General features: G+C 44.1%; 1 protein-coding gene across 6 annotated transcripts in view; it reads right to left on the bottom strand.

The window, feature by feature from the left end:
- The window catches only part of Herc2 (HECT and RLD domain containing E3 ubiquitin protein ligase 2), a 189,282-nt gene that overhangs the window by 81,435 nt on the left and 93,311 nt on the right, over positions 1–14,536 (bottom strand). For all 6 annotated transcript variants that reach the window (XM_010612947.1, XM_010612945.3, XM_033761041.1 and 3 more), the window contains 14 exons: positions 12,629–12,810; positions 12,024–12,171; positions 11,753–11,949; positions 10,941–11,171; positions 9,643–9,781; positions 8,279–8,422; positions 6,410–6,552; positions 5,003–5,270; positions 4,781–4,917; positions 4,072–4,170; positions 2,211–2,379; positions 1,986–2,111; positions 464–572; positions 207–346 (listed from right to left, as the gene is read on the bottom strand). In XM_010612947.1, coding sequence (XP_010611249.1) covers positions 207–346; positions 464–572; positions 1,986–2,111; positions 2,211–2,379; positions 4,072–4,170; positions 4,781–4,917; positions 5,003–5,270; positions 6,410–6,552; positions 8,279–8,422; positions 9,643–9,781; positions 10,941–11,171; positions 11,753–11,949; positions 12,024–12,171; positions 12,629–12,810 — 2,232 coding nt within the window. The remainder of the gene's footprint in view (positions 1–206; positions 347–463; positions 573–1,985; positions 2,112–2,210; positions 2,380–4,071; positions 4,171–4,780; positions 4,918–5,002; positions 5,271–6,409; positions 6,553–8,278; positions 8,423–9,642; positions 9,782–10,940; positions 11,172–11,752; positions 11,950–12,023; positions 12,172–12,628; positions 12,811–14,536) is intronic.

Genomic DNA, 14,536 nt, shown 5'->3' with positions numbered 1-14,536 from the left:
AAAAAAAAAAAAAAAAAAAAAAAAAAAAAAAAAAAAAAAAAAAAAAAAAAAAACCCAGTTACCAGTAGGCAGCACTGTCCCTTTCATCTAACTATGCTCGTTCTGCAGTACTCAGCACACACTTATGAACCTAACAGAACAAATTCTAATACACTGGGGCTCACAGTAATTACCTCGCTAGTCATATTTGGTAGATTCTGTCCTACCTGGTTCATTTATTCTGCCAAATGTATGCCTAGTGTTGTGCTTTTTGGTCTTGAAACACGTCTCACAAAAATCAAAGTCATCACAGTTTCTGCACTTGAATCTGGATCCATTGATAGGAAACATCTGACAGCCATCACACCTATTTTTAAAAATAGTCATTGAGTTGATTTTTTTAAAATAAAATTTATTAAATTTAATTCAAAGAAAACCCTTTCTCCCAAAAACAAACGTAGCAATCATAAAAATTAAAACTCACGTGACCCCAGGATGTACACTAGGCACCAACTCCATTTCCGACAATAGCCCAGTCCAGTGAGATTGCTGGGGAAAGTCAACGATGATGTCTTTTCCATTGGCGCTGAAAGCTGGGGCAGAAGAGAATCACCTGAGACAGCTTCATCACCAACATGAACCTACAGGTGCACGGAAACTCACCTGGCCATGTGACATTACATCATAGCTCTTTGTATTTTACAAACAATACTTCTCTGAGATTCAAAGGTACGTGCTGAGATACTACTTATGGATGAAATGAACTAGCTTTAAAATAATCAAAAGTGGGGACGGTAAATGGAGGAGCTTTGGTTATGAGTTGGCCACTGTTGAAGCTGAGTAACCAGTATATGAAAGTTCATTATATTATATTCCCAACTTTTATATATATTTATCATTTTCCACCCCGAAGATCCACAATTACACCAAGAAATTCCCCTTGGTACATTTGGTACATTAAGAAGTAAAAACCACATCAGTAATGTTAAGAGTTCTCTTATCCTTTGATAAAAACAAGGTGTCTCTCAAACTACTGATTTAGAAACCACATTCTTTTCCAAAAGAGAATCCCAAGCAAAGAAAAATATTTTTTAAAAGTAAAATACTGAATAAGCCATAGTTTCTACATAAACAGAATTTCTAGCAATGCCTCCCCATCTACTTCATAAGCACTACCACTGTGATAACAAAAGCATTTAGCAGGCCTGGGATTCAGCTCAGTGGTGCCGCCACCTGCCTTGCAAGTATAAGGTCCTGAGTTCAATCCCCAATACGAAAAAACAAAAAACAAAGATCAAAAGCATTTAGCAATAAAACAATACATATATATATTTCTTATGCAACTATGACTTGTATTTGGGAATTTCTAGACCACATAAAATATAACCTGAGGAGAATTTTTGTGTTCAGGTTCTAAGGCCCATAGCTGGCACATTCCCATTTCTTAAATCCAGTCCTAATTTTTTATTCAGTATGAAAAACAGAAACATAACCCTAACAGCTAGGAGGTATTCTGACACAGTGGTCCACTACAGAACAGCTGACAGGGCAAGTTAACAGAACCCCAACATTAGACGAGGTCATCCTGCGACAGATGGATCAAGTATAAAACAAAGCCCTTCTTAATCATGGATGATCAAAATTAACTCTAATCCAAACCACAAATGTAACCACATGTTTGTCTATCCTGGCTAATATGAATGACTACTTTGTACCAATCTTAATTTTAAAATACCAAATCTCTGCATTACCCCTTGCTTCCCCAAATGCCCAATGCAATCACCATGCTAGCATCCTTTATGGAGACAGCCAACCCCTGCGTTGGGTCTTCCCACACTGCAATCAACTAAAAGGACTGACTTCTTTCAGTTGCACACATACTGCACTGGTGGCCTTTGGCTAGCAAGCATTGACAAATCAAAACACACTTCTTTTTTAACCTTTAAATTAGGGAGGAAGAGCAGCTCTAAGTTCATGAACAACTAATACTGCCTAGGTAGAATTACCTTTCACAATCCCCACACTCTGATGAGTCACAGATCCCCACTTGTACTTCGGTGTGGTAACAGACGCTTTGACTCGTACTTTATCACCAATTTTGATGTGAGAAGAAGAACTTGGTGGAGGATAGCCTAGGGATTTCAACAATAAATACATTATGATTAGCATTCATTTCTGGAAACTCTGTCTGTAAGAAAAACACAAGAAAATTTAATGAAGAATATGCTTACCTATAAGTTCCACATGAATATACCTGACCCAGTATGTGCCCCCCTTCTGCTGCCAATCACACTGCACATTGAGGTCGTGCAAGCCATCTCTGTCCAGTTTGATGACCTTGCCCACATCGCCTTCACATACTTCTTCGTATGTTCGACAGCATCTAACCATCATTCCCACCTACAATTAAAAGGAAAAGCCCAGTCCAGGGTATCTATATAAAATGAAGCATTTTAAGTAGCAGTGATTGCTAAGGTATTGCTTAGCACCCGGAATGTGGTCTAAGTATTATTTACACTAACTGGAACCAGGATTCTTCAGAAAACTGGTTAGCTCTACATCTGGGGCATGAAATATACAAGAATTTGTTATTGGAAGGAGAACGAGCTCTAACCGAACCCACACTGCATGCTGTCAACACAGGCAAGACAGAGCCACTGCACCTAAGAAGGCTTCCTGCCTAAGGCTCAGCCTGAATCCCCTTCTAATGCTCTTAAACATCAGAGGCAAAGAAAGACGTCAGCCAACACCATAAGGAAGCCACCACCAAATCTGGAATACAAGACATTTCAAGAACACAGCTTTACCCATAAATAAATGCCATGGAAGGGACTAGAGGATGTCAAGGGGGTGTTATGAAAGGAATGTGTAATTCTCCCTGCAAAGTCACGTATTAAAGCCCTAACCCTCCATGTAGCTATCATAGTTGGAACAGTTTAGGAACTAACTCAGGCTAAACAGGACCAGAAGGGTGGGATACAAAAAAAAAGAAAAAGAATTAAATGTCCTTAAACGAAAAGACACCAGCGTTTCTCTGCTTGCTCCTACTCCCACTTGCCCACTCTCATGTGCAGATACAGTGAGAAGACAGCCATCTAGAGGCCAGGGAGAAGTTTCACAGCAGAAGTTCCTCCTAAGCAGGCACCATGGGCTTGGATCTCCAGCACCATAAGGAACGCCTGTGGTTGGAGCCACTTAGTCCATGTTGCTGATACAGTAGCCTGAGCTAGGACATGAGAAAAATATTCTAGCTTAAAAGACTTTTACAAGACATACCACCTAAAAACAGGTGTGTGATCTTGTTTATATTTTAATAACTAAATATAAAGAGCCATTTTTTTAGAAAACGAGGGAAGCAATGCATATGAGATGATACTAAGGAATTATGTTGTTAGGTAATACTGATTAAGAGGAATGTCACTGAGTTAAAAATAAAATCCTTCATCAGGATATACTGATACATTTATAGGTAAAATGAGATACTTCTCAAGTTTGCTCAAATATACTAAAAGAATAAGAATAAAAAAGAAAGGACTGGGCTGGGGATTTTGCTCTGTGGTTCCACTGCCTGCTTCACAGGTGCAAGGTCCTGAGTTCGATCCCTGCTAACAAGAAGGAAATGATTTAAGGTGGATAAAGGAATACACAAAACACAACAAGTTAGCTGGCAATGAGAGTGATGTAAAAAAAAACAAGCAAAACCAAAACGTCACAACAACCAACTCCACTGTGGACAGGCCACCTCTGCTCTACAGCTCTGGACCCCCTGCCCACTCTCTACTACTCTATCTGCTGGCAGTGTGCCTGGCTCTCTCCTGGAGTTCCTGAGCATCCTTCCCACACAGCCCTGAACCACCACCCTGACAGTGCCCCTGACCCCAGTTCCTTTACTATCGGCTACTCCTCCTCAGTGTGCGTCCCCTCTAACAGGTGCCAGAGATGATGGGGTAACACCGACTGTCTTCTGCCACAGGGAGGCAGGCTATCCAAGGCAGAGGCCTCTGTCCACTGAAGCTTAGTGTATAGGAGAGGCTTAAGTTATTTGCTGAACAAAAAAAATGAGCCAGGCTCCAGCCTAAGACAACAACTTACCTGAATGTTCTCTCTTACATACACAGCATAATCATCGTTACTCAAGAAATCAGCTCGTTTTTTGTAAGTCTGGCTCTCCGTCACAACAGCACCAGTAGACTACAAGAGATAAATATATTTTTTAAAAAGAAGAAAATGAGAACCAGAAAAACCTCCTTTAAAAAAAGGAAGTCTGGGGCTGGGTATTTAGCTCAGTGGTTCCACCGCCTGTCTCTCAAGCACAAGGTCCCTAGTTCACTCCCCGGTACCAAAAAAGGAAGTCTAAGAAATTTATAAAAAATAAATGCTATACCTTTCCTATAAAAGTCATCATTTAAAAAAAATTAAAACCAATAGTACAGTAAGCAGAAATGAATCTCAAAAGCTGTAATAAGTACAGAAAAAATTTAAGATGTTTCCAAATGAATCCTATAAAACAATTTACTCGGGTGAGAAGTGTGTCATAGAAAAATGCCTTTTTGATGAAATACTTCTCATGGCTACACAACACCATTAGATGTTTGAACAAGGGTCTGTTTTAAAGAAATCACAACCTAGAAAACCCAATGCACGCTTCAATACCAAAGCAGACAGCCTTGTTCTGTGCCCCACAGGACCGTGGGCAAGTCTTCTGGACAGCCCACCAGAGACACAGCTGGCTCTCCCAAGTAACCAAGGAAGGGAAGCAGCGCTCAGAGCACCAGATGGCAGGGCATGCGCAGGCACTGACCAGAGAGTAGGCTGCATCCTCCACACTCTCCACCACCTCCTCGTCTGAGTACTCATCAGAGACTGTATCTGCGTCCGAGAGTTCTGTGATCGGGACATCGGAGTGGTCTAGCAGCCACCCAACCAAGGCCTCCACACCTAAACACACACACGCAGGCCACCGTGAAGACCAATGGCACTGAAGGCCACAAACAAACAAGCTCCAAAACGCAAAACACGGTACCAGGCAAGCTAGATGCATTCCCAGAAGCACCAGTAAGTGACTTCAGAGCAAACTCGATGTTCCTGCGAGGAAAGCCCATTTCCATGAGCTGCACCACAATGGGGAGAGCAGGCACGGGCGACTGCTTGCGCCTCTTCACCCTGGCCAGGCGGGTGTGCTGCATGGAGACCGGCGTTGTAGCCTCACTGGAGCTGCAGTCTTCGAAGCCTGGGCTCGAAGGATGAGTGGACTCCACAGCCAAGCACTGACACACAGCCAGAGCAGCAGCCTGGGCAGACAAGAGAGGTGTAGAGGTGTGTACCGGAGCCCTTGCCTAACTCACATTAACATATGTGTATGACCTGTGTCCACTAAGAACTGCAGAACAGAAGTACAGGAAGCCCAAATGTACACTCGTATATTTTAAATGAACTGATAAAACATCAAAAAATCATTAACATAAAGTTTCCTAGTTTGGTGGAGAAACAAATGTGGCGATGAAATAACTCTCCTGAGTCCTTCATCACACCAAGCCTAGTATAAACTACACAGGTACATACCCATGTACACTAAGAACGTCACAGCATCCCCAAGCCTGGATGGAGTGAGTCAGAGGGGCAGGGAGCAAAGAACCCCCACCATAACAACCAGGCACTGTGCTGCTGCTCACAGTGAAGCACCAGTACTCCCCTCTGTATACAGGCCAGAACGGACATAGGACTCTTCCACGGACCATCCACTGACCCTCAATAACCCAAGGGTAAAATCAGTGCGTGGGGAGCGAAGGAGAAGTGAAAAAAAAAAATCAAGGCGTGTTATGTATATGCACCAACTTCCCAGGATGAAAGTAATCATTACATACTGCAAATGACAGAGGGGGAAGGGGGAGGGAGGGAAGAAGGTAATCATGAACTCAGGAGTTTCCTGCAGCCCCCACTGTACAACCTCACTTCTACCTTCAGATGCTCTGCTGCACAGCAGGGCTGAGGGCCTGCAGCAACAGAGCATGCCCAAGCAAGGCTTTGGGAACAAAGGACAGGTGCAACATGCCTTAGCCTAGTGGGTCCCTTTCTACAGCATTTCCTGGGAAAGGATTCCCCCATGCACATATGAGCACTTAACCCATGCTGCACCCAGTTAATTATTCAAATAGTTTACACAGCTCAAAATAACGTTAGCTTTAGAGTTCTGATTCTTTATCTTTAATACTAGAGTATTAAGTTCCGCTGACTAGGCACAAGAATAGCTGAAGGCTAACAGTCGTAATTATTATTAGGCACATCATTTGGAACTCAGAATACATTTTTAAGAAAATACATGTCTAGGAAAAAAGTCATTCACAATTTAATTAATACAATTTAAAAAGCATTCACGATTTAAAACACAATTTAATACAATTTAAAAATCATCAAGGTTGTGTACGTGTACCTCAAGTTCCTGTTTATCGAATATCGCCTTCACAGGAGATGGCTGGGTGGCTGAAGCCAGTAACTGCTGCAGGAGAATCATAGGGGGCTGTGGTCCCTCCGGAGACATGTCCCCAAGGTCAGGGGATGCAGCTGCTCCGTCGTCTGAATTTAGAAACAGAGTATTTCCAACTGCAACAGCTCATTATTAAAGGGAATGCACTGAGTGTTTTAAACCAGAACTAATTGTTGTTTCATTAGGTGGTAGATACTCAAAATCCTCGGGCTCTCCAGAATTTTCTATTCCCTGCATTCTGACCACTGTCCTTCAATCGTTCATCTGTCTCTTAGAGGCAACAAAAGTTATTTCCCAGATTCCTGCCCATAGACCAATTCTTCTACCTCAGCCTTCTTGACTCCTGGGGCCAGTCACTGCTGTTACAGTTACATCCCAATACTGGTGTTTCTGGCTCTGCCTTCTGCTAAAGCCTAATGTAACACCAATTCCCAATGTGTCAGTGGTCAGGGTGACTCTGGTGAGTGACATCACTTGAGGCCTTTCTGATTCTGCTCACCACAGTCCCACTGGCATCCACAGGATTCACAGTGCTTTTTCTGCATTCGCTGGTTCTGTTTGATGACAGCTTCAACTAAGCATTTAGACCAGAGGGACTGGAAGTCTTCTTCAAGAAATAGCCAGTAAATAATTCAGGCTTATGGGCCAGATGGTCTCTTTCATAACCACTCATCTCTGCCACTGCAGAGCAAAGGCAGCCAGAGACGAAGTATAAATGACGGCTGGGCTGTGTTCTTACAGAACTCCCACAGTCTCCCACCACACCTGTCCAAGCCAACCTCCAGCCCCACCATTCGTCAATAAAGCTCGAGCCGAATCAAAGCAGAGTTGCTCCATATTCTCCAAAGGTACGCTATCTTTATTTGTGCTCCCTGTGACTCCTCCATGGTGATTCCTGGTCACCAGCACCTGTCTGCCACACCCTGAAAGGCCACCTGCTCCTGTGCTCAGTGGGTGTAGTTGCTGGAATGCCTAGAGAGCTGCACTCACATCTCACAGCACGCGGGCCCCACAGTGACAGAGCCATCTGCCACCATTCTCCCTCACCACCCCAGCCCTACTGTGATGATCATAATCAAGGACAAGTTCCCCTTAACGCACAGCAAAATGTCATTCATTACTGTTTTAAGACATTAAGATCAATGATCAAAAAAAACTTTTTCATGGCATTTTTTTTTCTATGAAAAGTTATGCAAGCGCATTCTAGAAAGCTGAATATAGAAAAACATAAAGAAAATAAAATCAACCTAAGTTCCAGCATTCAAATGTTAACATCAGTATTTTGCTAAACAGCTAAACCTATGGTCAATCTGCAAATACAGAGCAACGCAGCATTTGTTGTTACTCACTCACTGATCTCGTTCCCATAGCACATGTCATCACCCTGAATGGCATCAGAGTATGCCACTGCGTGGCACTACACAACGAGATCTTGTGGTCTCCAGTTTTCAATATAAAAGCAATACCGAAAAAGAAGCCATGATGGGGACTGATAAACAAGCTATTGTTATGCCTTTTTATGTAACAAATTCCCTCAAGATGACTGGCTCAAAGTGCACCAAACTTCAAAGCCAGTCCAAAATATGCAGTGAGACCACTTCAAAAGAACAAAAAAGAAAAGCCAAAAGGAGCACAATCCCCGATGAGACAACTGCATCCACATGTGGATCACATTCACTGATCTTTCTTATGCAGCCTGTCTCTATCTCCCCTCTTCCCTTTTAAGGACTGCTTGTTCAGATCCTTTGCCTATTTTTCTACTGCAGTATCTGCCTTTCATACAAAAGTCAGTAGGAGCTTTCTTTGCAAAGATACCTGTATGAACAGTTCCAGTCTCCTGAACAGCTGGCTGAGACAAGATCTGCCTCAGTTTATCTTGGTGGGAAAGCAGTGCCCGCCCAGCTTTCAGTATGTACAGCTTTAACTGCTGGCTCCGCAGTAGATCCAAGTCCACTTGTCCTAAGGAATAAAAGAACCCAATAAGAACCGCACAGCGTCCTTGGACTCCTTCTCACCAGCTATGCCACCTTTGAGAGGAGAGCTAAGCCACATCCTGTGCTTTGCAAACAGACCTTCATAAACATCTTCGACTCCCTGGGCTTCCTCCCACCCTGCTCTCCAAGCACCTACTTCAACAGGTGGATGTGAGGATTAGAACCACGTCATAGCTACAATTAGCATCATCAACTGTTCCTCAAATTGCTGAAATTTCAACTGGATGACTATGTTACAAACAGAGTACTTTCGCATTCGTCTTGTAAGAGTTCCTCTGAGAAACACTCACCACACTCGGCCAGCCTTTTAACTGATGAAGCCTTCTCTAATTCAGCCAGGCCACAGCCAGGTGAGAGCAGACCAAGGGAGCCACAAAATGTGCAGGCCTGAGCACAGGCATAGCAGAGATCTCAGAGACAGCAAGGGGACCCTGGGCACTGAGCTTGACCAACAGGCAGGCAGGTTTGTTCACCATGACAGGAAATGGGGGGTGGGCTGAATTCTGGACTCGCCACAATCACATGCAGGGCCCTCCAGGCAGGTGTACAAATTGGAGATACAGTGTTGGAGGCAGTGGTAAAAAGTGGTGGAGCAGCACTAAGAGGTTAGGGGAGGAAATTTCAGAGTGAGCAAAATGAGTCAGAAGTTATGGTAAAACCACAAGGATTTCCAGAGTGTACAGAATAAACAGGAAAAATAAATCTAAGAATACTCAGGTACAGCAGGGCCTAGTGGCATATGCCTGCAATTCCAGCACTTGGGAGGCTGAGGCAAGAGGATCACCGTAAGTTTGAGGACAGCAAGGTGCTGGAGGGTAAACACAGAGGCAGGAACAGACTCCTCTATTTTAAACGCCCTGAGGAAAGTGGTGAGTGATGACACTCTTAGGCTAGCTCCAAACACAGGTCAAAGGCTGACTCCCAACAGATACCACACACAGGCCACGGTCCAACTCAGCTAACTGTGACCCCACATGAGCCACGACCTCAGCAGGAAGCACACAACATCCAGGCAGTGCTAGGGCAACACTGCAGCTCTTGCCAGGGATGTAGCTCAGTGGCACTGCGTCTGCCTCACAGGCCCAAGGTCCTGACTCTGATCCCTACTACCAAAAAAAAAAAAAAAAAAAAAAAAAAAAAAAAAAAAGACTGCAGCTCCTTCACCAAGCACCACCACACACTGACCTGCAAAAGCCTGTTTAGGTGACTTCTTGATCTTGTGCTTTTCCAGTTTGCTTCCAGCGAGGTTCACCAACTGAGCCCAGACAGACAGCATGGGCTCTGTGAAGGGCAGGTTGGTCACACTGAAGGCCACTGCAGGGAGCTAGAGAGGACACAGAAACCGTCACAGTGTGGCCAGGAGACCGACACGTGAAACGGCCTGAGTCCTTCCTCAGCAGCATCACAATGCCCTAAGTCACTTCACACCTGAGAGCAATTTTACAACGTGATACTAATGCCAAGATGAAGGCGTATCTATAAAATGTGAGCTTTATCAACCTTTTCTTTACTAACTGGGCAACAATAGTTACATCAGTATGGCAGTTTCTGAATTCTTAGATGTTCTATACATTTCAAATACTCTATGACATATATCCCTACAATAACCCCAAACAAAAAAAATGGAAAACAAAGCTTCTGTATGTAGGGAGGGGAGGGAGTTTGAGGGGGAGGTGGGATAAAATTTATTTTAAAAAAAAAAGAAGAGCTTTACTTAGCCAGATATAGCTACTTAGATTTGAGATTGCCAATTTGTACAAGAAAGGCAAGATAAACAATTACATAATTCTTTCCCTCTAATTAAGTTTCTACAGCAAAAAGTTAGTCTTCTGGCTACTTTCCATGGTGACCAACAATTATTCTTTTGTTTTGTTTTGCTTCTTAAAAATTGCTGTTTATTTGGAGGTTGTAATCTTTTCTGTATGTTTTTCCTTTTTAAAAGAGTAACACATGAATTTTTATAAATTCAATGTGCCTAAATAAAATGCAGTCATTTTTCCTCAAAAAAATAAAAATAATCCCACACAGTATTTTATATAAAGCTACAGTGAAAAATGCCTCTGGGTTACATCAAAATGATGTAAATCGCTCACCTTCCCTATGCACCCCTAACTCACAGCAGCTGCTGAGTCAGTCTCGTCAACATGGTTAACAAGCATTTTCCACATGGAAACGACTACTTATGAGAGTCATTTTGAGGTTTTTAAACTGAGTTTTTAATAGAAAGCGAATTTAATAAACTCATTTTAAAAATAATTAAAACTGGCTTATCAAGTACTTATGTCCTCTTATCCTTGGGGCTAAAAGACAATGTGTGAGCCACTGTTCTGCATGCCCTGTGAGACAAGTCCTGCTTCTCAGAGGCACACAGCTAGCACAGGAGAAAGGAACCAGTGTTCCTGAGGGAATGAGGAGCCCAACTCCTCCAGGTTCTCACGTGAGCGGGCAGCTCCAATACCACACGGTGCTGTCAGTTCACCTACTGGTTTCAGCTGATTCAGCGGGCAAACACGGCACATCCGCATGTCAGAGAACTGCACAGTGATCCTGCCCTTGGGGGTGATGCGCGTCACAGTGCCCTCTCCAAACTCGTCATGCATGACCTGGCCCCCAAGGCGCAGGCGACCATCGATGCCTCCAATCACGGCCAGCACTGCCATGAGGCCCCCCACTTCCGGGTTCTTGGGCTCAGGAGAGTAGTCCTGCAACTGGGCCTAGTGTGGATGGCAAATAACGAGCTCAATAAGCGATGTCCACAGAGGAGCCCCCTCTCAAATCCATAACGCCACGCAATTCTTCCTCTTTCTTCAGGAGACGGAGTCTCGCTGTGTTGCCCAAACTGACCCTGGACTCCCGGGTACACGTGGTCCTCCTAACTCAGTCTCCCAAGCAGCGAAGATTACAGATATGTGCAAGCACATCAGGCTTCTAAAATAATTTTCATATTCATTTCTTCAATAATTATTTCCAGTCAAAAGATTTTACATATGTCTTTAAATAAAATACAGTGTTTAGATAGATAATTTAAAAGTAAAAGTCACATGCCACAAAGAGTAAAAAATGGGTGTGGTACACACCTGCAATCCCAAAACCTTGGGAGGCTGAGGCCGGAGGACTCCAAGCTGGAGCCCAGACCGGGCAACTGAGCAACTTAGTGAGACCCTTTCTTGAAATACAAAATAAAAAAGGTCTCAGGACGGAGTAGCTGAGCTCAAGGGCAAAGGCCCTGGGTTCAGTTCCCAGTACCACCACTAAAAAAGGAGAATGACCAAGCTGATTTGAAACTGGAACATACCCCTTCTGACAGCTTTCCCACAGAGCTGTGGGTAATGGAACGGAGCTGGGCATTGATGTACTTGTTGATAAGTTCATTCCACTGAGTCAAAGAGTGCAGGGTGCGCAGCAGTGCCACCACCTCCTCGGCCAGAGTGCTGCTGTGTGTAGCAGTCAGAGAGGCCTGCGGGCGGGCCCTCCGCCTCCGCAGTGTAGACTCTGAGGATAAGGAGAGAGAAGTCACATGTGCACTGCCCGGAACCAGGAACCACAGTAAGAAAAAAGCCACCCACCTCTGAGTAACGGGATATCAGAAGAGCAAGTAGTGAGCAAACTGCCCAAGAAGCCAAACAGCTTCTCCACGAGGCACTTCATGTCCCTCGCCCTTTCTGTCTTGTCCCACGAGGGAAGGACCGCTTGCAGTAAGTGCACAGCTAAAATCTGGTCAAAGAGAAGTAAGTGACATGTTTTAAAGACAATCGTTATCTGATAGATTATGGGTTTACAGATTCTTCTTTTTACTTCTGCCGTATAACACAAAACATGTGAAATGCAATTAATGATAACGATCATCATTTTAAAAGCTACATCATAAATGCGTATATTTAATTTAAAAATAGTTCTTTTTAACTTAATTCTTCTGAAGACTATTACATACCACTTTGGTGAGGCAGAAGAGAATATATGTAGAATTTAGTCCCTTAGCAGAAAGGCAAGTGGACTGGTTGGTAACTTACAGTTACAAGCAACCAAGCACTCCCTACTTCTCTCCTTAAGAGCTACTTCCACGTTACTCCTTGCTGTTTCCTACCCTCACTACTGAAGAAAGGCACCCATGCGAGGCCTGGAGCGCGGCCGCGTGGGTGCTGAGTGGCCAGGCGTGCGGGCAGCGTGTTACCTGTCTCTGCAGTGACACAGCAGTGAAGGGTGCGTGCCCCTCCACGCCCTTCATGAGCAGCCCGATCCACTGTGGGGAGCTGAGGGCCCCGCACACCTGCGGGGTGAGAGCAATACTCCGCACGAAGCCCAGCGTGCACCAGCTCCGGTGCTGCTCCCTGCACACCAGCCTGCTGGGAGAAGCTGCCAGGAAAAAGACAAAACTGGTTGGCACCAAGCCTCTAGAAATAGTATTGTGAGCATAATCCTTATTTTTAATGAAACTATTATTTTTTATTTTTGACACTAAGCTACTTCACAAATTTATTACAATGGGGTATATGCAGCATGAAAGGAGTGGGAAATGGCCTTTAAGCTACCTCAAGAAACAAGTCACAGCATCTTTAAGCCTTTAAAGTACACGTGGTAACTCAAACTCTCATTTACTTATGGTTTCTGGGAAAAACAAAAATGACCTAAATTCTAATAGCATTAACTGGTGACATGCACCTACTCTATTTTTTAAATCTCACGTGTTCTAAATATCTCCATGACCTCAATACGTGTAAACTTCCAGTCCATGTGTGAGAAGTCTGCACTAACACAGTGAGTGTGAGGCTAGTTAGGATCACACAGGGATTCCGGAGGACTGGGCCCACACTGTCCCTGGCTCACTATATTCACTCAGGCTGCACCGTCTGCTGCTCCCATGCTCAGAGGTCTGGCCCCACAGTACAGCCCCCCGGGGTCCCCGCTCACAGCCCTCCTTCTTCCCCACTGTCCAGCCGGCCTCACATGCCAGGATGTCCTCCAGCACAAGACACACACACACACACACACACACTCACCCAGACTAACTCACGCGGTTACCAAGACACACTCAGGGCCCTCACACACCCTCTCCCAGTCACACATACCCACCAAAAGCTCACATAACACTTACACAAGTATTCAGACTAACCCACAAACACCCATTCGGTTACACACATCTATCTACACTCAAAGCCCCCGTAGTGAGTTCACCTTCTCACTTCATTCTGACAGCTGTACCACCACAGTCGTCTTCTTGCTCAGTGATGCACTCAAAATGCTGACATCCCCTCTCACACACTTTCACACTGGAACACAAACATTAATCACTTATGTTCCCACAATGACACACTCATATTTCATGTGCACATACACATTCACACAAGAACACCCTCACTCACATATACTAATCCCGAAACACGCTCATTTCTTTATGCCAAGTCGCACACCCACACTCAGTAATATATACACCTTCACTCACTCCTGCATACTCAAATCTCACACCCTCACTCTTTCAACTGTCACACACTCATCATCACACAACAGACACACTGACACAGGGACTGGAGTACTCACACACACTATAATCTAACACTTCAACCGACAGTCTTTTACCCACACCCATATGTATACATGGACATTCACATACATGTGCTCATGTGTACCCCCATTATCACTGACGTACTCAGTAAACGCACATTCTCTGCTTCCCACACAAACTCTTACCCACTAATCTTCAATGTTCTCACACTCATAACACACCAACATCTAAGCATACACCACTCACATACATTAACACAACCACATACTCTGAAATACACAGGCTCACATTTACAAATGCTCACTTTCCACAACACACACCCAACAACCACTCTCATACACACAACTTCAGATACACACACACACCCCCATTTCTCCAATTCATATTCCACATACTTACATTGAAAAATATCAAATACTTAATAGATTAAAGCGTGTATCTCCCAAAACTGACGTTCATTCTGAACCTTAAGAATATGACCTTATTTGGGCCAGGGATTTAGCTCAGTGGCACCATGCCTGCCTCACAAGCACAAGATCCTGAGTTCAATCCCTGGTACAGAAAAAAAAAAAAAAAAAA

This window comes from Fukomys damarensis, unplaced genomic scaffold, assembly GCF_012274545.1.
Source record: "Fukomys damarensis isolate Sample0158 unplaced genomic scaffold, DMR_v1.0_HiC HiC_scaffold_7, whole genome shotgun sequence".
Lineage (NCBI taxonomy): Eukaryota > Metazoa > Chordata > Mammalia > Rodentia > Bathyergidae > Fukomys > Fukomys damarensis.
The sequence above is the reverse complement of the archived record's forward strand: the minus strand, read 5'-3'. Positions and strand labels throughout refer to the sequence as shown.